The sequence below is a fragment of the Necator americanus genome, chromosome II, assembly GCF_031761385.1.
Source record: "Necator americanus strain Aroian chromosome II, whole genome shotgun sequence".
NCBI classification, from domain to species: domain Eukaryota; kingdom Metazoa; phylum Nematoda; class Chromadorea; order Rhabditida; family Ancylostomatidae; genus Necator; species Necator americanus.
In genome coordinates, this window is record NC_087372.1 from 7,696,983 (window position 1) to 7,724,980 (window position 27,998).

Genomic DNA, 27,998 nt, shown 5'->3' on the forward strand with positions numbered 1-27,998 from the left:
CAACCGTCACAAATAAGTGTCGTGATGCATAATGAACTAACTCTGCCCTCGGTCCTCGTTAATTAATTATTTATTCTTTAATTACGTCACAACTTTACATACAACGCTACTGTTATTCTTTCCTTAAAAACAGACTAATTGAATAGTGGAAAGCGAAAAAATTACAAAAGTTTGGATTCGGAAGAAGATGGATGTATAACAGTAGAGATGAAGCATTTGATGTAAAATATCTGCCACAAAATTATAGAGATAGGAACAAAATACAAAGATTGGAATAAATAATTGAATAAAGTAATAAAAGTGATTACAAATAAATATTAAATATTAAAAGTGAATGGAACAGTTCGATTTTTAATTCGTCGATAGCCAATTTAGCAACAGCCAGGATATGTTAACAAACTTATTTTGATTCTTATTTTTTTTTTGACCATCTAAGTTTTTTACGTTCGTCCGAACCATTCCAGAGGAGGAACGAATAATCTCGAAATTTTCTAGAATCTGCTTATTCCGGTTAACGACATATATCGCTTTGCTACAGGTTCTTTCCTGCTTCTATTTTTATATTCCAAAATTTTTCAAAATATTCTTCTAACACCCAAGAAAATTATGATTTTTCTGCAGAGTAACAGAAAAGAAAGTTTAATTCGTAGAGAACTGGATGTTATTCCTTTCTTTGTCTAAATGTTAATTTGTACTGTACTTTATGTTCTTAAAAATTAGCTGCGCCAAACAAAGAAAAAAAAACTGGCTTTTGAAAATTAGCTGAATTTGCTCTACAAGGAAGAAAAAAACAACGACGGGAATCGTTCAAAAATCAATGTGATCAAAAGAACTGATGAAATTTCACACCCTTAACACATGTTTCTTCGACTGTTACAAATCCAGATGTTACATCGCATTATCCTCCTATCGCCTCGTCCATCATTTTCCGCGTCGAGCCACATTGAAGAAATTTGTCGCCGATCCACATTCACACTCATCATGTAATCTTCGAAATTCTAGTGCAACTGCACCAAGATCCAGTAAAATTTATTCATAATTTGATCGACAATTTATACGATTTTCATTACCACACTATCATTGACTGTATCTATTCGTACAAGTACTTTTTGTTCACGTTTCTGGAATATGAGGAAGCATTTAGGTTCACTCACTGCTGAATTCACTTTTTTTCCAGATAAATTCTGCATTTATTCGTCTTTGCAGCGCTAATCCACTCAGGACCTCTCTATGACATAGCAGGTTAGTTCATTTTCTTTTTCATCTTGTTCAATTTTATAATGGAGAATGAAGCCGTTCGTTTCGATTCTTCTAGTTATGATAGTTTTTTCTCTCACATTTTTATTTTCTGGATACACTCCATAACATCCAATGGGGGAGGGGGTTCCATTTTCCAGATGAAATTAATCTTTCTAACTAGTACACAGATTGAGCACCACTGGGAATGTGATTTTCCGAGGTTGGGATCCACTAAAAGTCCGCAAATCCCGACTAGAATCTATCCTTCGTACGTGTTTTCCTTGAAGCAGGATATGATAAAAACCCAACTTCAAACGATTTCTTGGCATAAAAATAATCAATTCACTAGATCCATTCAAAACCTTTGGCTATATGAGGGCTGTCAAATTACCATCTAAAAAGCCTCATCCGATATCCTAATGGGACATTGGGTAGACTATTGCAGGTTTTCCTTCATTTATGTCTCATTTCTTTCGGGGAGTCCGATATTTCTCTAGAGTCCCCGTCTCCTCTCGAAAGAGCACATAATCCTACAGATATCGACATCGATATCATCGAAATTTCCCATTAAATGGGATTTCGCACGATGCGATGTATTCTCAAACATCTTTTTCCCTTTCAATTACCTTCGCAGTACGTTTTTCAACCTCCGATGTGCTGCCCAATTTTTGAAGTTTTTTGAATTTTTGAAGCAATTTTTGTTCGATTTTTTGTCGCTGAATTTATGATAATTGCGTCAAATGTCAGTTTGAGGGTGAACTTATTTTTTAGAATGAGTCAAGTATGGAGGACATACGTTTGTGCAAAAGGTGTTAGTTTAGTCTTCGATTAGAATATAACAAAGGAAAAATGACTTCTGCAGCCCACAAATTCTGGGACGGGTGTAGCGCAGTCGGCAAGAGGTGCGCTGCGGCCGCACGGTCGATGGTTCGAGACCGCCCTGGTGCCAACAAAGCTCTTCATCCCTCCGGAGAAGATACATTGATTTCAGACTTGTCTAGGACAATAAAAACACTTACTTGACTCATCGCCTATTCCTCTGACGTTATTGTTAAGGCCAGTTACATGTTTGTAAACCTCAGACGATTCTAAATTGAAAGGAAAGTGGTGGCGCATCCTGAGTGGCTTCATTAACGCGGGATATTTTATATTTTTACACTTCCCACAAGTGTTTCAGCATTTCATGCTGATCGATTTAAGAAAGAAGAGTTGTGGATATCCTTCATTTTGTCTAAAAATCCCATTATAAAATACGTTACTCGGATTTGTCACACGGTATCTAGTCATCCGTGGATGGGCAAAAGGACCACACAGGGACGTACTCCATCTAGAGGATAGAGCAGAGACTCAGTGACTGTGACATACACGCGAACGATTCTGAATTACCATCTACCTTACATGGATTCTTATATTTCTGTTGTTGTATTCGATTCCATTAGGAGCAATCAGTGGTCCAGTGGGTCATCTATGCGACTGTCCGGATTCGGAGGAGCTTGGGATACTATTTACTAATTTACTTTACTACTAGGCTATTTTTGCGAACTACCCCCTCTAGATGGTACCTAGCACTAGTCTAGGCTCACAGGACTTCTCTTTTACCGGGCTCCGCCCTAAAATCATGAGCCTAACTTATTTCCACATGCCCGTTCAACTGATGCGCACAACAGAACAACAAACGCGTCGCAATTGGAAATACGTTGCACGCACAAAATCGGTGCAGACGTGACGTTACATAGTGATTCAAGGATTCATTCCATTTGTATGCGCTCACGCATACACTTCTACATACTTCGGTACTACTTCTGTATATGTATATAAGTATATATGTATATGTATATGTACAATTTGATGAGGCAACAAACACCTGGTCAAGATGAGAGGCAACTCACAGGTCCACTGTCGCATTGCCCTCATCCTTGGGGAGTCAGAGTGAGAACCTGCGGCTCCCCACTCTCCCCTAATGTTAGCAGATAGAGCTCCCCTGACGGTGCAGCACCTCTGGCTACCGCCTCGAAGGCAAAAAATTAGTTTGAACGGTTGTAGCAGCAGCTTCTATACCGTTCCCCTCCGGAGAGTACAGAAGTCCGGAAGGCAATTCGGGACCCCAACACAACAAAATAGTCCCCGCTAGTGGCACATAGGCTTAGTTCGTGTTACATCTACTTTAGATCTTTGAGCTTATTCACAAAGGCTATGCCGTTTTGTTGTATCTTGTGTCACCGATGAGTTCGACTTCTTACCGTACTCGTACCGTCCTAAGTAGCACTGAAAGCATATGGAAATTCAACTTGAGGTTAAAGCAAAACCTATACTCTGGCCGAAGCCATCATAATGTCCCATTCACGTGGTGACTTCTTAATTTTGGACCTTTTTCTCCGATGATAAGACAGAGAAAGGTGAATTTCTCTGTCTCTCATTCATCGTGAAGTGAGCACCGTCATCCAAACGCAGTGCCGTAGCTAGGCTCGATAGAGGATGACCCCTCCTCGAATACAAATGCACAATAAGGACAGGGTGCGTACTGGATCCCTCTCACAGAGTCAAATCATACGAGACGTTCATCAGCACTAATTTTTGATTTTATACTTTTTGCGGAGGGATTATTGCTATCCACGTATTATTAATTAGTGCTTATTAGTGCAGCACGAGACACCTAATTTCTTCTGTCCTTTACTCATGTACATGTATACGTCAACATGTCCTTTCCCCAAGCATCCTACAACTCCTCTAACATTTCCGGTTGAAAAAAAAACTAGTAGACCCTGATTCCATAGATAATCAAGTTTCTTGTTGTTATAGTTATAATGTTGTTGTAATCAACAATAAACAATTGATCAACGAAAAAATTTCTTAAGAATTCTAGTGTGGCGTTAAAAATAAGGAAGAAAAATTTATATGACTGGCGCTCAGTTTTCTTAGTAGTAGAGAAAAGACATGTGGAACAGCCTTGAGTGGTTACTTCTCCCAACGATGCAACTTATTACGCAACAGAACGCGAGCAACTTGTCCACATCCACAGCTCAACTGGTACGGCTCAAATAAGCAGCAAACGATCCTCTACTTGTACGATCGCCGTCGTCCCACTGCCCGTAATAAGTTGCATCGGATAGGGATCTAATAAAGACTATTATGCATTTTGCTTTTTCTTAATTTAGGGGATATTGAGAGCGGGGACAAGGGGCGGGTGTAGTGTAACGGTTAGAGATTCCTCTTCCTGCACGATCGATCGGAGGTTCGAATCCGCCGTACTGCTCACCAAGCCTTTCATCCCTCAAAGGTCGATAAATTGGTACCAGACTTGTCTTGGAGGATAAAAGCACTGACTTGACACATCGGCTTGCCACCGCAAGTCATTGTATAGACCAGTTACAGTTCGTGAACCTCAAACGATTCTGAATTGAAGTGAGCGCAAGCGGACTGATTAACGCCAGGAACTTTATCCTTTATCCTTTATCCTTTTATTGAGCGCTCACACTCGTGAACCTCATGTACTCGTAAAAGAATTCCTATATCGTCAATTTAATGTTACACTATCTTTAGTGACCCATAGTGGCCTAAACGATTTAAAATTACAACAAATCCAGAGGCAAATTTGGTCCCGACGTGAACTCAAGAATGACAATTAAAATTGACTAAAATAGTCAAGTCAAAATATGCAACAAAACACACCCGGGTAATCTGACGACACTTTTACAAGATTTACAGAAGTGCATTTTAAAAAAACAATGAAGAGTCCTTGAAAAAATTCTGTTAAGAAATGACAGGAATTTTTTGCTTAGCTCTGCACTCTCTCTCCGCCGAAAAAAAGTTGAACGACCATGTGTTCTTAATTTGAGCCGAACGCAAGATTCTTAGAATCTTTTATTATTGGCTAACGTTTCGGCAAAATCGCCCTCTTTGGCCCTTAACGGATCAAATCCAACGTGGTTATCCGATCATACGCCCTATCCGCCCAACAAGAAAATTCTAACCGTCCTGTTGAGTATCATAGTACAAGTGGAAGTGTACTTTGTAACTTAACTGTAACTTTTACCTCAGGATGAGGAGGATTTCTTACCTCAGCTAGATACCCATGGCAAGGTGACTCAAATTAGCAACGTTAAAAAGGGAGCGAGTTCCCGCGCAATATAGAGACATTCCCCCTTGCGATTCATCTTTGGGCCCTGGAATGGACCCAAAACGCTTCCAGAGCCTTTCGAGCGGGAATACTAGGTTCGCGCGCCAATATTGTGATCTTAAATTGAATCGTTTGGTTTTCGCTCCGGGGACAATTAGCTTACGGACCCGATTGCCTTGCAATTTTTACGCTTTGACGTAACTTTACGCCACACATTGGCGAAACGAATAAAATGTTGGATTTCAGGACGTCAGCTTGCAATTCAATAAGAAATCCGGAGGTTGTAGGCAGCAGAAAAAGACAGGAACGAGGAATAGCGTTTCTATTCTGCTGGAATCAACGTTTTCGGAGAAGGAAAAAACTTAGCTAAGCACCTTTTGAGGTACACATTCCTTCATCGAAGTACAAGGAGGGAATTTTTTTTATTCTGGACATTTCCTGAACAAAGAATTTTCTCTTATGTCCTTTGGTATTTTCCATTCTCTGCTCTAGGGTGGTATTATTTCCAGACAGCAGTCTGTGCTCTCCGCTAACACATACACAAGGAGGCGGTCCGTTCAATTTCCTCTCCAACCGGAAAGGTTCAACAGCAGCAGCAGCAGCAGCTAACGTCGTCGTCGTCGTCGTTACCCAACCAATCCAAGCAAACAATCTCCCACACTTATCTCGTCCAGAAATGCACTACTTGATCGCAATTCTTGTATTGTCGGCTCAATTCGGTCGTGCAGGTACTCTAAAACAACTATTTCTACTGCATACCGTACTTTTTCTAATGTTTACAGTACAACTGTTATTGGCAGGTTTGTTTTCTTTTTCGTAATTTTGAATGATTTTAGACTGATTTTCAGCTACATGATTGTTTGTTTTTATTCTCGGGAACAATGACGGATAAATTTAGGAGAATAGATAGATGGCAGCGTTGTTTTTGGTAAAAAGTTCATTTAATTCACTCTCGTCTGCATACTTCACGTCTTTTTTCCTCTTTTCAACTCTAGCACGTCTACTCTTACTTCCCTCTTTCTTTCTTTCTTCCTCCCTTCTTTCCTTCCTTCCTCCCATTTCTATTATTTATAATTTTCCATATAGTTCTGTTTTTTGTACGCTTAACAATTTTTCTTTAATCTTTAAATCTCACCCTTCTTCTTTTTAAACCGAAAAAAAAGACTACATAAATTCTTCACGGCGCTAAGCATCCCTAAAGAGCACTTAGTACTTTAGCATTTTCCCTAAAGAACCCAAAATTCAGAGGTTTTTTTATCGGCAAAAAAAGAGAAACCCCACATAATATCGTTATGTGTCGAGTTCCCAAATTGTCTCTACGAGACCTCCGGAAGAAGCCGGGTCCTAAGTGCTCCTTAGAGGTTCATAGCGCCGCGAAATTCTCTGCAACTTCTCATTGTGGACTAAAATAGCATGTTAATGTGGGGTGGCCTTATTTTCAGGGATCATATCCGGAGGGGATCTCCGGCTACATCACTGTTCCTAACTCAATCAAATAATTTTTCACTTAATGTTTCTGCTCTTTTTTTCAAGAAACTCATATTTCACGAAACAAAGTCAAAAGTCAACTTACAATACGATGTGAATTTAAAAAAATACAAAAAAAACGACTTAAAAATAAAATAAAATTGGCCAAATAATAATAAAGTAACTTGAAAGTAACCAATTATTCAGCTTTGTTGCTCAACTACGAAAATAATTAAATATTAAACTCTGCGCTCTATTTTATTTTATTCCCTGGTTTTTTTTTTAATTTTTATGCTTTTAGTTTTCGCAGTCTCCGGTCGCAATTTCTTTTTAGTATATTTATTTCCTCTGGTTCTCTACGTCTCTTTAAAAGCTCCAATATTTTCTCGTCAAAAGTTTATCAACACGTAGTACTCGTTAACTTATATTCATATTTATGTTCACGCGGACGCTTTGAAAAGAACAACCGCATAACATGAATGAACAAGTAACTAGTTACAGTTAACAAGTTGAAACAATTTGCAGACAGGAAAGTACAACTCTATAACAAGTACGATTAAGCAACAGATTATAATTAACAAGTTAGAACAAATTTCCGACAAAAAAGAACAACCATGCAACAGGTATGAACAGGTGACTGGTTACGGTAACCAAGTTAAAACAAATTCCCGGCAAGAGTGAACATGTGCGATCAAGTGAATACTTGTTAGTTTTTTTTTGTTAATGATTCGTTTGTTAGCGTCATTTTCTAATGAAAAAAAAACTTCCAAGCGATTAAAGTCAAAAATAACTATGAAGGATTTTTCTCTGCAATGTTCCAGATTTTTGTTCACCGCGTCCAATAGTTCGACTATCTTGGGATATTTTCTTAACAGTACAACAGTTTCTTCAACTATTATCTTAAAATTTTATGAGTTTAGACTTCTTCTAATTCTTATGATTTATTGAATTAAGTTTGTACGTTCTTAGGACTGTCCACAATTAGAAATTTTGCCGCTTCCGTTGTAAAAATTACCATATTATCTACCTATATCAATTTATTTAAAAGACTTTCTCCTGTAGATATGTGTGATATTTAAAATTGGTTTTTTTTTCTGGATTTTCCCAAGAAAAGGAAGCAAGTGGGAAAAGGGAAAGAATTGTCGCTCGATTTTTTGAGATGATAAATTTTTGCCTTCAATATTTATTTTCTTTTACTTCGAGAAACCAGTTACTCGCTTCGTGGGTCTTCCCGAAAAAGGCTGGAAATATCCGCTAACGTATTTATGTATACAGCGTAGTCATTTTTCATTAACTGCACAAGTGGTCCTTGTAATTTCATTTATTTCCTCGATCGAGTACTTTCTATGTACTTTTCTGTGCACTCGATTTTCCAAACTGCAAGAAGTGCTTCTTTTTTCGTTATATTTTTGCAGGCAGAAAATATATTTTATTATATTATATATATATTATATATTTATTTTTATTTTTATATTTTTCCTACCCGGGATTCGTCTGTTTGTATCTGAACATTTTACGGTGACGAGACAGAATTTTGGCGATAACAACTTAATTATTGGCGATTGTTCGACGTCGCTTTCTGATTGCTTGAAAATCTGCCAAAATAGAATGCCTAGACTGGCGATGTTTAATTATTTTGATTGGAAACACAAGGCCGAAGGTTGTTTACTTTGTTTGCTTCAAGAATGGGAGAAAATGATTATTTCCTCTAAAAAAATCACCCATTTAAAGGCTATTAAGCGAGATATTATTTCGCTGGAGTTTTTTTTTCTTCTCCGCCGTCGCCGCTTTCGCTCTTGAGATTTGATCCGGAAGTGTTCCTTCGCCGCGAGTGCTCTGAGAAAATCCATTTCATATGCAGAAGCTGCGTTTTTTTCCGGCTGGTTTCATAGCATCATAACTTGGAGTTTGCTCCAAGCAGATGAAAATATTCACCAATTTCCAGGAGAACAGGATTTCGAAAACTCGGAAGAGTTTGTTCTCATCTTCGAAATCGTTTCTGGAAGTTTATTAACTATTAAAGAAAAACAGTTTTAAATTATAATTAAATTGTTACGGATTCAAATTACTGACCCATTTATTTTATTCATTATTGCTATTGATTATCAATTGATTATTTTGTTGAAATTTCTGAAATATTGCGAATAATACGAGTTTTTGTGTTTCCTCCATTTTTAATGTTAAGGTTAGTAGATTTCCTTTAAAATATTTCTCCTCATTAGGGTAATAATTGTTTTTGAATAATACTCTGCAATTTTTAAGATTTTTCCCGGAAACTCTTCGAAAAAACTGGTGATGGGGTATTTACCTGACGCACGGGAATTGTTCCACTGCCTCCTGGAGTTCATCTCATCCTTTCTTTCTGTTTTTTTTTTTGCCGTCGTGCACCAAATCAACTTAAACGGACCTGTCCACTCCTCTAACCACTACAGTACTACTTTGCGACCTGGGACCATAATCTGACGTCGTTTATGTAACCATATTCATTTGATCTTATTAAGATCTTATTTATATATATTATTTATATCTCCTCTTTTTTTAAAATTTTATATGGATAGAAAGTCTCTGAGAATGTTCATAGTGAAAATACATTCTTATAAATAATAAGTTGTATAATACACATTCTAATACAAGTAATAAGTTGGATAATACGATTTGTTCAATATAAAATGTTGTTAAACAATAAACTAACGCAGCAACTTTTTTCTGGAACTTTTTATTTTCTGTGCCAGATCTTTGACACTTAACGCTAAACAATTTGTGATAAATATAAAGATATAAATGGATGGATATAATAAGAAGTGGGAAATATCCAGACATTTGAGATGGAGCGAAAAAAAAGTTTGTTTTTACGAAGCTGAATCATTCCTTCACTCATTCATTAGTTCCACCATGCATCTGCTTTGAAATGCGTAACTTTTCTTTCAACAAATGAAAAAAAAATAGAGATCTCTGAATCTCAACCATAGATTTCTAATATTAATTAGGAATATGGCCTTGTTGTTGTATATAAGTAAACAAAAATAAATGATTTTATATAAAAAGAATACATATAACACTCCATTGAATGACTGAAGTGGTTGGATAGGGGTTTTCAAAAAAAATCCCACAATTCCTGAAATGATTGGACGTGGAGTTCCCTTGAGAGTTCCAGAAATAGAAAGCAATAGAAAACCTTTAACGGATGTCTTTATGTGCTCAATTCATTTTTCTTTTCTAAAACAGTTTAATTTTTCTCGTATTTCTCCGCAGCCACAGCCAAACATGCACAGTACGTAAACAGTACTGTAGCTTTAGCACATACGTCCATCGTTCTCATAAGGTAAAGCTACAGTAATCATTTTAATCGACTAACTATGTTCTGTAATTGTTAAACAAATTTTCTGTTGGTGATTAATCAAAATGAGGGCAGTTTCAGGACAACGATCGACTTACGAGGTTTGTTTACATGCACAAAGTGCCTGAAAAGTATGGGCGAACAACAAAACGTGTATTTTTACAGAAATATGCACTATCTGATGACATTTTTTTCTAAACAAACAAAAATGCATTAAATGTAAATATCAGAACAAATTTTGTAGAATGTTCCTGCTTGTTTTTTTTCACATCAACAAACTTCCAAACGAGAGATGACAGAATTTATGATGCACCAAAAATAAATAGTCATTTCAAACGGGAGATTATTTTTTGTTTTTTCTCAATTTTTTTTCATAAGTAATCCCCAATAAAGAAGTCGGGTGAACTAAAAATGCAAATTAAAGGAAGGAAAATAACCAAATGAGGGAAACATAGAACATTTACTGTTTGAGGATAGTTCATCTTTGATGTGTCTTCTAAATATTCGATTCCCTCATTTGGTGGACGCCGAGAAAGGTTAAAGGCATCACTCCACGAATCTGAGGTGGTGAGGACTTCAGGAGGAGTATTCGTATACGGGATCGTAGATTATGGAGAGAAGGGTGATTCCGTTTATTTCTTCCTAACTGCCGTAAAAAACGGCCAGGAAGATACGGCTTCGGGCGTTCCGGCGCGCTATTTTCTAAAGCAAGTTCGATTGGAGCGCGCCAGACTTGTGCACGCGCCGCATCTTTCGCGCCGTTTTTTACCGCAATTAGGAAGAAATGGAAAAAACCACCCCCTCTACTTAATCTACGATCCCGTATACGAATACTCCACCTGAAATTCGTACCACCTCAGATTCGTGGGGTGATCCCTTTAACATCATTTTTGCTTCATGTGCAGGCGTCCAACGATGCTGGATAATTCAATTAGTGTTATTTTGCTTCCGTGGGACCATAATCTTCTAGGCAGCAGTTCCGCTTGGCATGTCCCGGCAATATGGCAAATAACCGCCGGCCACCCTGTTTTTCAAGACCTTAATTGTTAAGTTTAAAAAAGCGATCGGAATGTCAGCATATCTTATTTTTTACCGCATTCTACAGCATTTTGGATTAATTCGAAAAATAAAAAAATAAAAAAGAAAATATAGTCTACTTCTCCAACGAAAATAGTCAACCTACTAAGAATCAGATGGAAAAATACAGTTGATGTGAAATATTGTACTAGAATTTCCTTATATTAGATTTTCTTATACTTATGGGCGAATTCAATCATTCAGAAACTATAATTGGGATACAAGTTGTAATAAGAAAAAATTGGATGCTTCCAGGATTCTTGATAAGAATTTTTTCTGCAAGAAACAGAAATGAATCCTTATTTATAACGAGATGTGTCTTTGTTGTTCCCATCGAGCTGCAAGCTATGAGTTGCCTGAAATTGCATATATGGATCTACTGCATAATTATATATACGTTGTTATTATGTATATATCATTATGTACACAGTGTACTAATACCGTATACAATAACAGGCATTTATTTGTTTTTCTTACAGTGAAACTTGCGCTTGCAGATTCAGAAAAATCGAAACCCATACTTGATTTTAATGGCAATCAACGGCAATGCTGGGACCTCTCTAAGACTAGACAAAGATATGGGTGTAGTTCAATCTTGTAGTGATCCTGTCTCTCCAACGATGCAATTTATTACGCGCTAGAACGCTAGCTACTCTGCTGTCTTCCTCTTTTACAATTTAACTAAAATAAGTTAAAAATGCGGCAGGAGCTGCCCGATCCGCACAATTGCAGACACGTTGCAGGTTGCCTTTGTCGTAGTAACCGCAATAAGTTGTATCGTCGGGAGAGGAGGACCGACGAGTGACTTTTAAAATTACGTAGGTGCAAGTTACAGCGATGTCTGATGAGCACTAGAAATTACACTGTTGTGTTGTGGGAATTTGTGAAGTGAAAAAGTTGCGGAAGTTTTCATGAACTTGCTGACATGTTATTTCCCATGCGAATTACCGTAATGAACAAACTCTCGTGGAAAATTTTCGCAGCTTGTACCAATATGTTGCTATTATCGGTCGATTCAAACGCTATCCAATGCGATGTTGAATCTCTACTACTAAATCATTTGTTACGCTGTTCATTGCGATCCATGCGGTGCCAAAAGAACGTACCAAAAAAAGCTGGATTAATAGACTATGAACAGACATGGACAAATACAGTAACTGAATAGTTTAAAGACAGAAAGAGGCAGACAAAAAGAAATTTTTGTAGAAGATCGCCTAGCTGCGAGTCTAACGTCAGGATTTTGATTTCACTGTGAATGAACGTCGATAAGAAGTGCACCGCCTTGATGGGGAGACTCACCACAAACTCGCCCTAATCAATACCCATGAAAAGCGTGGATGCTGTCCTGCTAACTTACTTCTTATTTTTCAAATTGTGTCCCGTGAGGAATGCTTGGTGTTGTCGCTACTCTATTGTCTATTGTTTGGCAAAAACAAACACTTCACTATACTAAACTACTACTGCATTTGAAGGATCAATGCGAGAAAAGGTCCCAAGAGTCTCCACATATAACACAATGACCTTAGTTGATGCTAACTTGACACTGACGTTTTCGACGAACGAAACGAATGATGAAATAATTAAGTCAGTGCAAACTGATCCCAATTCTCTTGAAAGCCGACAGCTTCCCAATGTTGCCATTTGGCGCCGGGAAAAATGTTATTTGGAACAAATGTACAGAAAAAGTACAGTAATCAACTAAACCCCGGATACCATAAGATTGACGATGTTGGGATCTTTCCAAGAAAAGATAAGCTTAGAGCTTAGAGATGAGAGATCACGAGCTTAGAGGTGTAAATCACGAGTACCAGAAGTATCACGTTAAATCCCTCCTGAATATCCTTTAAAAAGAGGCGTGGGAAACGTATTGGACATCAGACCTCCTTACGAGACACCTGACAACGTGTTACGTATGCAAACACAGAGATACGCGGCGCGTCCGCAACGAGCGGTAGGGACAACGCCAGCCGCTTATTGATTGTCTGCTCGCTTCTTTTGGAAAAATAGTGCAAAAATTGGTGACGCAGAGGCTGGATCACAGGGGAATTGCATCGAGTTTGTCATTCATGATGAGTAGTGTGAGAAGTCAAAACAGAGCTATGTGTACGAAGGAAAAACAACAACAAATTTTCCATGGAAAGCTTTTTATTTGTTTTTTAATTTGAGAAAAATCCCTCTAATTCTCGTAATTTTGCTCCAGACAAAGAAACTACTTTTTATTTGTTCCTTTTTCAAAGTATACAAACAGGGATATGATACAGAATGTGCCCATGTACTTTACTACAACTCTTCGTTAATCCATGAAGTTTTTTTGAATTTTTTCCATTCCAAAAATATTTGTTAAAGTTATACACTTTTTACTTTATTTTTAAAAGAAGTGCAGTTGGGACAATTAGTTTGAGAAATGAATAGTCCTTGAAAATACTATTCTCTTCATTTTGCAATCATTTTATTTATCTGTAAACTTTTTTTTGCGACTCTTCTATCTTAGTAGTAAATATCAACAAAGAAGCAACCATAGGCATCTTTTCATATCTGCTGTAAGATAGTCTTCCACTGCTATTTATTTGTTTACTTACTTATTCACTATGCTCATTTGTGTCTTTTAAAAATGAAAAAAAAAGAAAAGCGGAAAAGCACAAGCAAAAAAGCCAACAGATGAGAAAATCAGGGGTTAGTTCGGTGTATGACACTCGTTTCTGTTCCTTATTTTTTTATTCCATTTTTCATGAAATAGCCCTCGATTCTTCAAAATAGACGGCAAACGGTGTTATTTATTATTCATCTTCTAAAAATGTCCATTGCGGTCCAAGAGATGCTCCATGGACAAACTCCATTTCGATTCGTGACACAGGATTTTCATGCAACTACATGGAATGACTGTTTGAGTAATTTAGATGGAAAGGAAGATTCTCTCCTTGGATAAGCTTAAACGTCCTCATCTCTCCTAACCTCGTCGTACTTCCGCGTATCTTTTCTATTATTGTGCCTGCGAGGTTTTTGGATGGAAATCTTTGAAATGTCGGGCGAATAAAATCTCAAAAGATTTCCATCTAACAACCTTTGGTTTTGGTTTCTTCGCTGTCTTCAGGGGCCTAAATAGAGGCTGATTGGAACATTCTTACGACTTGATTGACAACGTGAAGCAACAGCAAAGACTGCTAACAGTTTTTATTATTACCGGCTAACGTTTCGTTTCGGCGTTGTCGCCTTCGTCAGAGCCTCGAAAGTCAGAACATTTCGAACGTATCCTCTCAAATTCCTCATTCAGAAGAAGTCATCATAACCTAGGATAAAAAAAGAGAGACAAGAATCAAAAGAGCCTAAATAAGGAATAATCTAACGATTATTCCGTCAAGGGGTGGGTGTAACGCAGTCGGTTAAAGGTTCCGCTTCCTGCGCGATCGATCGGAGGTTCGAATCCGCCCTAGTGCTCACCAAGCCTTTCATCATTTCGTGGTCGATAAATTGGTACCAGACCTGTCTGGAAGGATAAAAACACTGACTTCACACATCGGCTAGCCACCGCAAGTCATCGTATAGGCCAGTTAAACGTTCGTAAACTTCCGACGATTCTGAATTGAAGTGTACGTGGGGGCGCATCACAAGCGGATTAAATAATGACAGTGCTCTTTCCTTTATCCATAAGTTATAAAACGATCCAAGTGCAATGAATTCATTTGTTATCGGCAATCATTCATACCTATTATCCATTAAAGCGATTCTTTCAAGAATGTACACCGCCTCTAATATTTTTCCTGGCTATATTTCTGTCTCATGAACCTATCTTTTTTTTGCATTATTCCCAGCGCGCAATATTTCTAATATACGAGGTATTTAGCTCGGAAAACACCTTTGGAATGAATTATTTCCGCACCATTGAGAACCGGAAACGTGGATTTGTTGTTGTGACTCTGAAGAGGACTAAGGTTGGCCAGCAAAAGGAAAAATCCAAAAAAAAAATCGATGAATATGGGTTCATATTCACGTCCAATAAAAAGCACTAAGATTTTCTGCTCAGTTTCTGAGACTCTTATAGATGATCGTGGTACAAGGTCATAGGTATCAGTAATTTCGTTAAATTCATTAACTTGTGAATAAACATTAAATCAACAACAAATAATACCCCAGTAGACAAAAATACAGTATCCTACCGAATTTTCTTCAAAAAGTATTTCCACACATGCATGCATGACATACGTTACTCCACTAATTCAACTTTTTGAACATATGCGCGTAGAAGAAATAAATGAGAATACTAATGAGGACTGACTTTCCCGCTTTTTTAAAATTATTTTTAATTTCCAAATTAGAATCAGACTTACCCTCCTTTGATCTTATTCCTTATCTTTTATGAGTTTTTTAAAATCATTTTTATTGTTGAACTTTGTTTATGTTGCATCACTTTTAAACTTTCAAAATGTTCAATTGCTTTGAACTTTGAATCACAAAACCTTGTGTTTGTTTAGTACATTTATTTCATTTATTATTTTTATTTATTTATTTGATGCATTTGCGCATTGTAACAAAAAATTAAGGGATCTTTCTTATTTTTACAAGAAAGCGAAGAAAGTCCGCTCAATCAATAAATATCGTTTCGATGCAGAGGACGTGCATAGTGTATCCGAAGAAAAAATCTATGCAAAACTAAGAAAATAAATGAAAAAATGAAAAACTATGAGAAAATTTTTTAAAAAGTATGAGCACTATATCGATGATGTTCTTTTACAGAATCAACGTCTACGCAAGTGCCGGAGCATTATCTGATCACCGACTACATCCTTTCTCGTTACAACAAAGGTCTGATCCCGAAACGACTTCAGAATGAATCCATAAAGGTGTCCTTTTCAATGGAGCTCTATCAAATTATTCAAGTGGTAAGTATTTAGGAAATTACTACTTTTTTCAACATTGAAACAAGCACATCATCAGCAGTTCGGTCATATATCATAAAAAGTGTCATTACTCTAGTAACAACACTCTTTTTGGATTTTTGAGGAAACCGCTGACTTAAAGAGAGGGTATAGCGCAGTCGGTAGGAGGTTCCGTTGTGTCTCCACGATCGATTGATGGTTCGAAACCGCCCCAGTGCCAACAAACCCCTTCATCGCTCCAAAGTCGATAAATTTGTACCAGGACCGAAGTATACTTATTGATTTATGCCAAACCCTTTATCCCTTATCCTCTACCATTTACTTACAAGCATGTTGGAAAGTTTTATGCATGTACAGAGGCTTTTTTTACGTAAAAAAAGAACTCTTCTACCTCCAAATGAACTTTTCTCTCCATGGGAGAGTTGGTGGCGTACTTTACGTTACTTTTGATGCTTTTTTACCAGTAGAGATTTGATTTACTACAAAACATTCAAATGAGGACCAGTTTTCGTTTAATAAATTTGTAAAGAAATTAATAAGGCCGCGATCACAACGATGCTACAGGATTCAGAGTTCCAAGAGTTCAGTAACTTAGTAGAACCTTGATAAGTCCTTGAGATGAGGAGTACTCTATGTTTTTTGTTGCTGAGGACAAACAATCCGCTTGTAATAAGGATGATTCTCTGGAGATCAATTCTCGTTGATTCCTTTAATAACCTACGATATATTATTGATGCGATATATAATCCTCGTCAACACCTAGTTGTGGTCTCAATTAATTTTCCCATTTAATTAAGCAGATATTTTTATGTCTAGGATTCGGCTGTTTCTAGTTAAATTCAGCAGTCTTTTTTCTCACATAAGCAACATTCATAGAAAGTGATGTCAACAAGTCGGCCAATAGAAATTTTCGCTCTTTTTTTTCAGAACGAGCCACAACAATTCCTTATGCTCAACGCATGGATTGTCGAGGTAAATCGCCACAATTATTCTATTACACCTAAAATTTGCTATTCGGTTTGAAAAAAGTAAAAAAAAAAGCAGTAAAATCCCCGAAAGGATGAGAAATCGGAATGCTTAGATTATGGACAGCTGATAGAAATTTGTATTCTCGGCTCTTTTACTGATATCATTATTTTAAGCTTACAGCTAGTTTATTGCATTTTTTTTCGATTTTCTCCAGTGATTTTATTTTATTTTTTGCTCTTAAAAAGGCAATTTTCCAGCGATGGGTGGATAACCTACTCGGTTGGGATCCGGAGGATTTTTCAAACGTTACCGAGATTATGATCCCGTTCGATCAGATTTGGATCCCTGATACGACACTTTACAATTCGTAGGTACCTTGGATGTATTCTCAGTTATTTAAGGGAAATAATATTGAAAAATCAGAATTGGGCAGTCTTGTAGAGTGAGAAATTCTCTTTCGAATGACTTTTCGAAAGATTTTTGAAATTCTTTCTATTTCTATGTGTATTTTTTAAAATAGAAATACAAAAATAGTCACAACTTACTTTTCAATCAAGTATAGTAGGCTCGGTAATTCTTTGCTAGAAAACGAAAAAAAAAAACATGGATCCTCTTTTTTCGTTCTTTTTTTCTCCATAACTTGAATCGTTTTGGTCCACGTCATTACATTCAAACATCAATTGATTCGCGATAAGGCGATCTATCTACCTAACTTATTGTGAACTCTGAATATTGATTGAATCTTATGACCAACTATTCTGTGGATGTATGGTTACTCTCTATTCGTTTTCAAATATTATTTTGTCAATGTTGGAAGAGAGCAGAAAAAAGCTCGTCTCGCAGTGCAGTGGTGCCTGGGGTACCCTTCTGAAACTGCGACAAATGCCTGGAGTGAGGGGATCGGAGTTCGGAGGAGAAATTTTGAAGTTCACAAATTTAACTGAGTTTAGATAATTTTTCTATAATGAAAATATAAAGTTGAAATATGGAAATGTTCTCTAAGAGCCACAAAAATCAGGTTTTTGTAAAAATAGCCAGATTTTTTTTTCTCACTTACGCCCTCTCTTTAATCAACTTTCATCTCTCATAATTACCTCATTCCGATATTGTATCCTAGCAAGAAGAGAGAGCTCTGAAAAAATACCAACTTTTCCAAAGTGAAACTTCTTATTAAGCACAAACCCCTGAAATTCACTCAAAAATCTGAGTTAGTAGTGGAAAAAGTGCAAAGTTGTGTATTAGATCTCGAAAAAGCCATGTATTTTTCTGGAAAAAAAAACTTTTGAGGTCAGAATGTTATTGAAAACAAATATTCCTTCGATAAAATTCCTTGATTAACCTTTCCTAGGTAGAAAAGCATGTCTTTTAATTAACTAGAAGTGTGCCACTTCCGCAAATTTCTTAAAAAAAACATTCTAGAACTTCTCAATATACATCTGAATATTTCATTAAATAATATTATTGAGAAGTTCTAAAATTTTCTAAGGTATAAATAGGGTATGAAAATGTTTACGACAATGTTGACTTTACGAATATTCGACTGGAGAATCACCGTTTTTTTGTGTTTCTTTTGCATCAAATGTTATATATCCTCAGCATGCAATTATCTCAGACCCTTATTCCTTAATTCATAGCAGCAGGTAATTCAGAAAATGAGTGCTTTCATTTAAAAAAAAATTCTAAGTTTAAAATAAGCTAGAGAGATAGATCTCTTAATAACAAGTCGATTAATGTCCACATGTAATGATACAGAGCAAAATAAATCAAATTATGGAGAAAAAACGAAAAAAAATCGCGAATCCTCGTTTTTTTTTCGTTTTCTGGCAAAGAATTACTGTGCCTACCGCCATACAAACGATCTGAAAAGTATAGACGAGCACAAAAGCGTGTATTTTCTCGGGAATATACACTATCTGATGACATTTTTTATTCTTACAAAACAAAAATACAGTAAATAACAATATGTGAATAACTTGTACAAACTATATGCCATCGGAGCTAACAAACGAGGAAAATTATGTGCATTCCACCGCAAGGAAGTCGATAGTCCGGAATGAAAATTTTCTTGCTTTTTAATTTTTTTTATAACTGCGCCTACTCTGCATGCGGGCAGGAAATTCGCAGAAACTGAAATTGTCCCTTTACATTTAAACTTTAGGTCACCTTATTGAAACATTTCAAACTTATATTGAATTTATTATTAGCAAAAAGTGTTGTCTACCGCAAAAGACTAATTTTCCCTTAATATCTACTTATTGTACTTCTTTTGTTCGTAAGTTGTTATACGTTTTTCGAATAATTTATAATTTCCCTTCAAGATTTCAATCCAGAGATTTTTCTCCACTGAAGGATCGATCTGGAAAGATTTTTTTTTATTCCAGACTTGTTATGGATGATGATGATACACGGCGTCTGCTAAACGCCAAGCTAACCACCCGAGGAAAAGAAAAAGGAGCACTTGTGGAACTACTCTATCCAACAATCTACAAACTTAGTTGCCTCCTTGATTTGAGGTGATTTTTCCGGGGAATTTTCCGGTGGACGAGGTTTCTCTCACCTATTGTTATGTCAGTCCTCCTTCAGCAAATTCCTTTCTTTCAGGTTCTTCCCATTTGATGTACAGGTCAGTTTTTCTAAACCACCTTTTTTTTCGAAGGATTTTTAATTACTCCGATTTTTTCGAAAAATATTTTGGTGCATTTGCAGACTTGTAAATTAACTTTTGGCAGTTGGACATTTGATAATACCTTAATCGATTACTATCCTCATAACGTCACTCATGCGATTGGCACTGCTAATTGCATTGATAATGAGGGATGGAACGTTCTCAAGACCTCGGGTAGGTACCCTGCATTTTAGAAATAATAGAAAAAAAGGAAGAACTTGATAGAATGTATGCTAGCTGCTATTTTAGTACATTATCAAATATTTATACTATTATTTATTACAAATAATTATCTCTTTCAATTAGCCCATTTCTCTTTTTATCCATTCATTTATTTCACCCAGTTATATGTGTTTTAGGTTTCACAAAAATCTTGCTATGGTTTGGCGTCAATCCACGAATTTTGAAAAAATCGTGCTTGTGGAATATCATAAATTGCCAACAACAACAAAAAAAAGAAAGAAACTTGTTTCGTCAAAATTTCAAAACTTCAAAAATCGCATTTGGGGGTTCTGGGGTATTCCATAGATTTCGGAAACTGTTGTTTATATTGAAAATGAATATGTTTGGTACTGAAAAATCGCATTGTTTATGACCTAATAGACTGCAAATAATCTATATCCAGGATTTTTCCGTACCTTTTGTTACAGATATGTTTTAACAACAGCTACAACTCAATTTTCAGTTCATCGCCTTGTAAATCACTACGCTTGTTGTCCGAACAATTATACTTTGTTGGAGTTTCATCTGGATATTCAAAGGAAACCCTTATATTATGTGATCAATCTTATCACACCTACCTCAATTATTACACTCATTTCTATTGTTGGATTCTTCAGGTTCGTTCAGAAGTTCTTACAGCTATTAATAGGGCTGCTCCATGAATTTCCGTAAATTGGGCGTCTTTCTTTTTGGTGCCATTAAAGAAATGATGAATGAATTCTTTCTGAATCTGATCTTCTAGTGGATATATGAGCGGTACCCATGAGAAAGATCATTCTGCTGGGAATAATTTCCCATTTCTTTCTTTCTTCTGCTTCCTTATTCTGGAAGAAGCACAGGAAACGATAGTTTCCGTTGTAAATTAGTGGGAACTAATTGATTCCAACAAACTTGTAGCGTCTTATAACCATATACAGCTTAATTGCGATTGTTGCGAAGTACTGACAGATCGAGTTCGATCGATACGATTGATCTCAAGAGATCTGAGATTGAGATCCAACGTTTCTGATTTAGGTTTGGTTTTTCTGTATCCCTGTAGGCCACACGGCACATCTTGAGCAGCAATGTCCTATTCATTGAACAAATGAGGCTATAGCCCTATTTTTGGCAATACTCCCCGTATTTGCGGCAATACTCCTCCCTCCCTTCCCCTTTGTAAGGAACAAGGCTTCAGGTCTTGATACCTAACTTCCTGAATTCTGAATGTGTTTGATTACTAAATCATACTTGTGGCGAAATTGTATACGGGACTAATCCCTGCTCATTCTACTCTTTTTCGCTGCTTTTTACTCTGTATTTTCGGAATTTATTTCTATTCTTCCCCCCGCCCCCACATCCTTTCCTTTTTTTTCTTTTTGAGTTTTCTTTATTGAGCGTAATAAATAAATAAACCATCGTCAACCTATGAAAATTTGGTGGGAAATTATATTTGATATCAGAACATGATACAAGTATATAGGTACTACCAGCAACCGAACAGAAATCTTCTGAAGTCTTCCGCTACCTTAATATCTTTAGAGGAGAAAGCGAACAGCATCAGAGGTAGCAGTACTTACTCGACCTTACTCAATCAATGACCACTACACGGTCACCCGAAACAGTACGAGAACGGTAGAGGCGGCGTTGAAGAAACTCCTCTTGCCCTCTTCTAATCAGAACATCCACAGAACATCTGCAGCATGTAGTTCGAGAGTATAACCACGATCACGCTCAATTTTTACTGCAGTAGTATTATTCTCCTCAAACTTCTCCTATCCTACATTCTCCCTGTAGTAATCTGAAAGAAGACGTGTCTAGTAGCCTGTGGTGATCCCGTCTCTCCAACGACGCAACTAATTACAATTACGTAATAAAAGAAGGACAACTCCGTTTAGAAAAAGTACTGCATTGACACTCCGTTTCTGAAATAATTAAGGTATTGTTGTTCAAAATATCCTCTTCTTACTGTAATTAAATTTGAGCTGAAATATGGTCGAAAGATTGGGATATTTCAAATTCCGCAACTATATCGTGGTTGCAAGCCTTTTAGGGCATATTTTCAGTTCATCATCCATAAATGAGTTGAGAGAAGAGAAGATTACACTCGGGATTACAACACTATTATCGATGTCAATTTTAATCTTTATGGTATCCGATAAAATGCCATCTACGTCTTCATTCATTCCTCTGATTGGTTGGTTTTATTTTCATATTATTCATCATATTTTCGCACTTTCCTATAGAATCCTATAGAGAATTCCTATCATAATAACAATATTTAGGATGGTTCTATACAAGTATGATTTTGTTGATTTCTTTATCAACGTTGGCTGCATCCATTGTTATATATATTCAGAAACAAGGTACAGAAAGTTTTCCAGTTGATAATAATTTCTGAGAGGATTTTATTGATCATCTTTTCCAGGTATGCTGGGAAAACCACCTGCTCGTAAAATTATGCGATGGGCACGTTTTGTGGCACGAATCGTACGAATGGAGATGCCGCTCCTTATGAAACAAGCATATGCTCAAAAAGCAAGGGTACGTGAATTGATCGAAATCTAATGTTGTTTTTTCCAAGTGCAACGAAATATCTGGACACATCCATGTAGATGTAAGTGTGGACGTTTTAGGCAAACCAAGCTAGGCAGAAAGTTCAGCAAAATCCATCTATTTGTTCATTTATTACGCTCATTGGCGTGGCAGAAGAATGTTACATGAACAAAGAGAGAACAAATACAGTAAATAAATAATGAAGAAAAAACAGAAAAAGAGAAAAGACCAGGGTCAGTTCCGAGTAGGATTCCGGACTAGGTTATTTGGAACTCGAGAACCAGTCAGATTTAGGGAGGAAAGTTATGTGACTGGGAGCTATGTAAGTTATCAAAGTATATTTATGCTATGGATGTATCATAGTTGTACAAGTAGCTATGTAAGTATCAAAGCGAGCAGCAACGAAAGCTGTAGGAGCAGGTGTGGCGCAGTAGATGAGATGATCCGCCATGATCGATCGATAGTTCAAACTCGTCGGCGAGGATAGAAATACTGGCTAGGTGCATCGACTAGCCTCCGCGAGTCATCGTATGGGGTAAACACGTGGACCTCCAACGAAGTTCTGAACTGAAGTGAACATGTTAGAGCATCCCAAGCGGATTGATTAACGCCAGACATTTTATCCTTCACACCCTTTAAAGGCATCACCCCACGAATCTGAGGTGGTACGGATTTCAGGTGTAGTATTTGTATACGGGATCGTGGATTATGGAGAGGTGGGTGATGCCGTCCATTTCTTGCTAACTGGCGTAAAAAAAACGGGCCGGAAGGTACTGTATGTGCACACGGTTGGCGCACTCCAATCGAACTCGTTGTAGACAATAGCGCGCCGGAACGCTCGAAGCTGTATCTTCCGGGCCGTTTTTTACGACAATTAGGAAAAAATGGACGAAATCACTTCCCCCCCCTTAATCTACGATCCCGTAGACGAATACTCCACCTGAAATCCGTAACACATCAAATCCCAGGGGTGATGCCTTTAAGAAAGCTGTAGGTGTTTATAGAATCGACATCAGCCAGCAAAAAACAAAATTTTCTTTTCCATCGGAATCACAGGGGCAATATCAACACCAAATGGGTACACCGGCCCATCCCGCTCAACCGATGTGTAGTCATGGAAGCCTATATTTTAGGCTTGGAAAAAGAAGGAGAAAGGAAATACTACGCCGGTTGAAGCAAGTTTCCAAGCACCTTAGGATAAAAACACATTTCTCTAATCCCTACTAGTAAAGTGAGAAGTAAACTGTTTGGTTAAACGTAATGGTGAAGAAAACAAAATTCTACTGCTAGAGACATTAGTAATGAAACAAACGAGTAAAAGGGTCGACAAACAGATGAATTTTAAAAAAATACGCTCAGGAGATTTCAAGATAAAAGTGAAAGTCAGTTGCACCTGAGATTGTGACTTTTATTATAGCTTAGGTTAAAAATGGAAAATTAATTACCAGCAAAAATGAGCGGGAATGAAGTGATCTACTTCTTTTTGCGCAACAAACGTAGCACAAGTAGCAGAAATACCTTCGGTCAGCTATTGTTCTGTGTATTCTAGGCCGGATTTCTTTTCCAACATCTCTAAACGTCGTTATTTCGTTAAAAGCATTTGCGCTTTGCGACGACTAAATCATGTGCGGAAGAAGGCTGTGATGTGAGGCTTCAGGCGGATAGAATTCTGTTCAAGGTCTGAATCGCAGCAAATGCGTAGCGGTTATCCAGTCCAACACAAAGCTTGTGTCCAGCCCTATACGATCCACTACTTGTTACACTTCATTTGCGCCACCAAAACCACAGTAAGCCGATCCGAGGCGGAGAGAAGCTTGGAAAGCCAGTTTTTAGACCAAACCTAATTATTGATGAAACAAATGTGTTTCAATGTGTTGTGACCAATTACAGTTGAATGCATGGGAAAATAGAGAAATGTCCACGTTTAAAAGTGTTCAAATGAAAACATTCGCTTTAGGAAGAGAAACTGAGAAGAGCCCAAGATGGGCGAAAACAGAGTCTCTGGCAGCGGGTCTACAAAGTAGCACGGGAACAAGCACAACAGCGTAAGGTAAGTCCGAACGTATGCGTTCTTGATGGAACTGACGTCATACACAGCAATAGCTAAAAATTGAAAATTAAGTACTCCTAGCAACGTTTTACACAAAGCCGACTTATATAATCATAAGAAATTACCATACGAATCTTTCAGACCTCAGGTTCTTCCGCAAAAATCAACGGGGTAGCGCCGTCACCGGATGTGCAACGGTTACAAGTGCCGAAGAAAAGTTGCACGATAAGCACAGATGTCACATGCATCACTGAGCCATGTGAGCGAGAAATTTTTTCAAAAAAAAAAGATCAATTCTAGCAGAATAATAAATTTTATACTTTCGTAGGCGATACAACTGGATTGGTGGAATTCTCAAATATGTCAGATGAGGAGAATTCCTCTTTTCCGGACATTGACTACACAGCACCACCACCACCGGTTTCGAAATTTCAATGCTTACAAAAAATGAGCACTTGTGCTTCATTGGATAGTATGATCCGAAATGTTGACAGTAAGTTTTTTTTTAGAATTTTATATTTCCCACGAATTTGTACAACTATTAATTTTAGTTATTTCACCACGAACAATGCAGAGAAATATGGCTGAACTCGAGTACGACTGGTTGGCGGCCGTTGTAGAAAGGATATTTTTAATATTTTTTATCATTGTTTTCTTGTTGACAGCGGTTGGAATCAACTGTATTGGTTTATTTTATTGGTGGACAGCGTATGATTACACTGTTTGAAATTTTCTAGTCATAATAACATTACTGTATATAAAATTTGACTTAATAGACGTACAACACCTTGAAATACCATGGAGGACAGGATAAACAATTGGTGAAAAATTCGAGAATATATTTCCGAGAACAAGGACATACGTCATTCGTGCGAACAGCTGAGCTCAGCCAATCCGGATCTTCTGCTGAGAAACTTTCCGACAGACGAAGAATACTTGAAACTTTTTTGCAGCTTTGCGATGCTTCACGTTCCAAAACTAAACTCGGAAAAAAAAAGACGAGTACTGTATCAAATTTGATCTCTAGTTACTATTCAAAACAGTTCTCTAACCAGAGAGCTCTGTCACATTAGTAGTATCTGATCCAAAAACGAGATAATAACGATGTCAAAGCACATATTTAAGGTAAGAGGTAAAGCAGAGAATGTGAACTGCAGTTGACCAAATGCGGTTTCAACAGGGGGATAAAAGCGCCAGAAGTTAGGCAAGCCAGTCTAAATACTGAAGAGCGCATTTAAAAATCCACTGAGCGACAGTGGTTGTTTAGTGCATAGTGCGATTCGTTAACATCCAGGTGTATAGTGGGATCAGAACGAAATGATGGTTGAGGAAAAGTCCCATCGCACAAACGTCTGCCACATCCCGATCAGGAATGCAATTGATGAGTGTCGTTAGCAAAGAACTGTACAGAATCCATTGAGAATATGCCACAAAAGTAGAAATGCGCAGGAACTCCACTACCGTAATTATAAATATAGTCGTATTAAAACGACGGAGTGCGTGTAAAGAGAGTCGTAGCGGATTTTCGAGCATGCCTTGGCAGAGTAATTAGCGAAGGTCCTAAAAAGATTAATCTTTGTTGCTACCTAAATAGCTGGCTCTGCTTACCCACCGCTAATCATACGCCGCATCACCGGCTAGGATATAATTCATGGACTTAGTGTTTTTGTAATGTTATGCGAAGTTATAATCGCACCAGAAGCAAGAGAAATCCTTACGTGTAATATCAGATAAGGATGTATCTAATAGCTTCAAATTATAGTCGGGTCAAAACAACATGAAGCACCATGCTTCGCGTAAGCGGCTGCGCTCGAAGCTGCGCGGTGGAAAAGGCGGTTGGAATCGAGGTGCGACCATCGCAAACTGCAACAATGAACGGTGGAAAAGTTAGACTTTCAATGAACCTCGGCATAGTTGAATGTCTATCGATTTTGTTAAGCCGTACACGAGGATGTTAAATAACTTTATTGGCTAACGTTTCGGCAATATTGCCTTCTTCAGAGCCTCAGATCGAAGACGCCTAGCATGGACCGCTGACTGATCGATCACAATGCGAATTCTCTCCGATACTTGCTGGTAAAAACACCTAACCTTCCCGTTCTGCTTTCCTCACAGAAGATCCAGGGGTTTTCAAAGTACGTCCTATCATAAGCAGTGTAGGTGGGCCTACTGATAGAATATCGTCGCTTTTAAACGTCATGCTCGCCCCGCTGCTTAAGTATGTTCCCGCACATTCATCCAGCACTAACATGTTTGTTGAGCAGGTTCGAAGAGCGCGCTTAGGAAAAGAATGTGTCGTTGAATCTTTCGATGTCACTTCTCTTTACACCAGTATCTCAAACAGCGCTGCAATACAAGCCGTGTTCGAGCTATTAGTAGAGCACCAAGACATTCTAAACCTATGCAGGTTCTTTATAAGGCAGATCACGACGCTCCTGGATGAATGCCTAAGGTGTTCCATATTTCGCTGGTTGGGACTTTCCTACAGACAGATCAGGGGTTAGGCTATGGGGCAAAGACTAGCTCCCACACGAGCCATTGCACGCTCGTGAACGCGGAATGCTGAATGCTGCCTCCACATTAAAGGCATTACTCCACGAATCTGAGGTGGTACGGATTTCAAGTGGAGTATTCGTATACGGGATAGCAGATTATGGAGAGGGGGGTGATTCCGTCTATTTCTTCCTAATTGTCGTAAAAAACGGTCCGGAAGATACGGCTTCGAGCGATCTGGCAAACTATTTTCTACAAGGAGTTCGACTTGAGCGCGCCAGCCTTGTGCACGCACCGCATCCTCCGGGCCGTTTTTTACGGCAATTAGGAAGAAATGGACCGAATCACCCTCTCTCCATAATCTACTATCACGTATACGAATGCTCCACCTGAAATCCGTGCCACCTCAGATTCGTGGGGTGATCCCTTTAATGAGCGAGAATTTGCGAACTTGGGATTGAAGGATAAAGGATAAAGTTTCTCGCGTTAATCAACCCGCTTGGGATGCGCCCCACGTTCACTTTAATTCAGAATCGTTTTGAGATTTGCGAACGTGTAACAGGCCTACACAATGACTTGCGGTGGCTAGACGATTGGTCAAGTCAGCGCTTTCATCCTCCCAGGCAAGTCTGGTACCAATTTATCGACCCGAAGGGATGAAAGGCTTGGTGACCACTAGGACGGATTCGAACCTCCAATCGATCGTGCAGGAAGCGAAGTCTCCAACCGCTGCACCCTGAACTTGGGAATATTTTTTGGAATCAACTTCTCTGATCTTACAATCAACAGGGATAGCAATAGTGTTGACAAAGAACGTTACGTATACGCAGTGTTACGAAAGTCACGATACAGAGAAAAAGAGGAATATGAAGCGGTGGCAGCATTTATAAGAACGTGGTGAAATGTATGGAAATTCATCGACCTCTGACAATATCGTCTGTTTTCTTCCAATGATC

At 37.8% G+C, this 27,998-nt stretch overlaps 1 protein-coding gene across 2 annotated transcripts; it reads left to right on the forward strand.

Annotated features, from left to right (window-relative positions):
- Positions 1–6,032: 6,032 nt before the first annotated feature.
- On the forward strand, positions 6,033–27,943 carry RB195_017103 (uncharacterized protein; the record flags this gene model as incomplete). 2 transcript variants are annotated; one of them, XM_064183951.1, is made up of 15 exons in its annotated part: positions 6,033–6,084; positions 15,969–16,114; positions 17,039–17,083; positions 17,338–17,447; positions 19,462–19,593; positions 19,682–19,703; positions 19,787–19,919; positions 20,431–20,584; positions 22,010–22,140; positions 22,229–22,309; positions 22,372–22,487; positions 24,457–24,549; positions 24,691–24,808; positions 24,878–25,042; positions 25,101–25,276. In XM_064183951.1, 15 exons carry the CDS (start codon positions 6,033–6,035, stop codon positions 25,274–25,276), a joined length of 1,674 nt encoding a protein of 557 aa, XP_064039832.1. The 2 variants fall into 2 exon arrangements, with proteins under 2 accessions (XP_064039832.1, XP_064039833.1); XM_064183952.1 differs by lacking the exons at positions 6,033–6,084; positions 15,969–16,114; positions 17,039–17,083; ... (7 more) ...; positions 24,691–24,808; positions 24,878–25,042 and adding an exon at positions 27,832–27,943 and having other exon boundaries at positions 19,469–19,593; positions 25,101–25,152.
- Between the last annotated feature and the right edge of the window lie 55 nt (positions 27,944–27,998).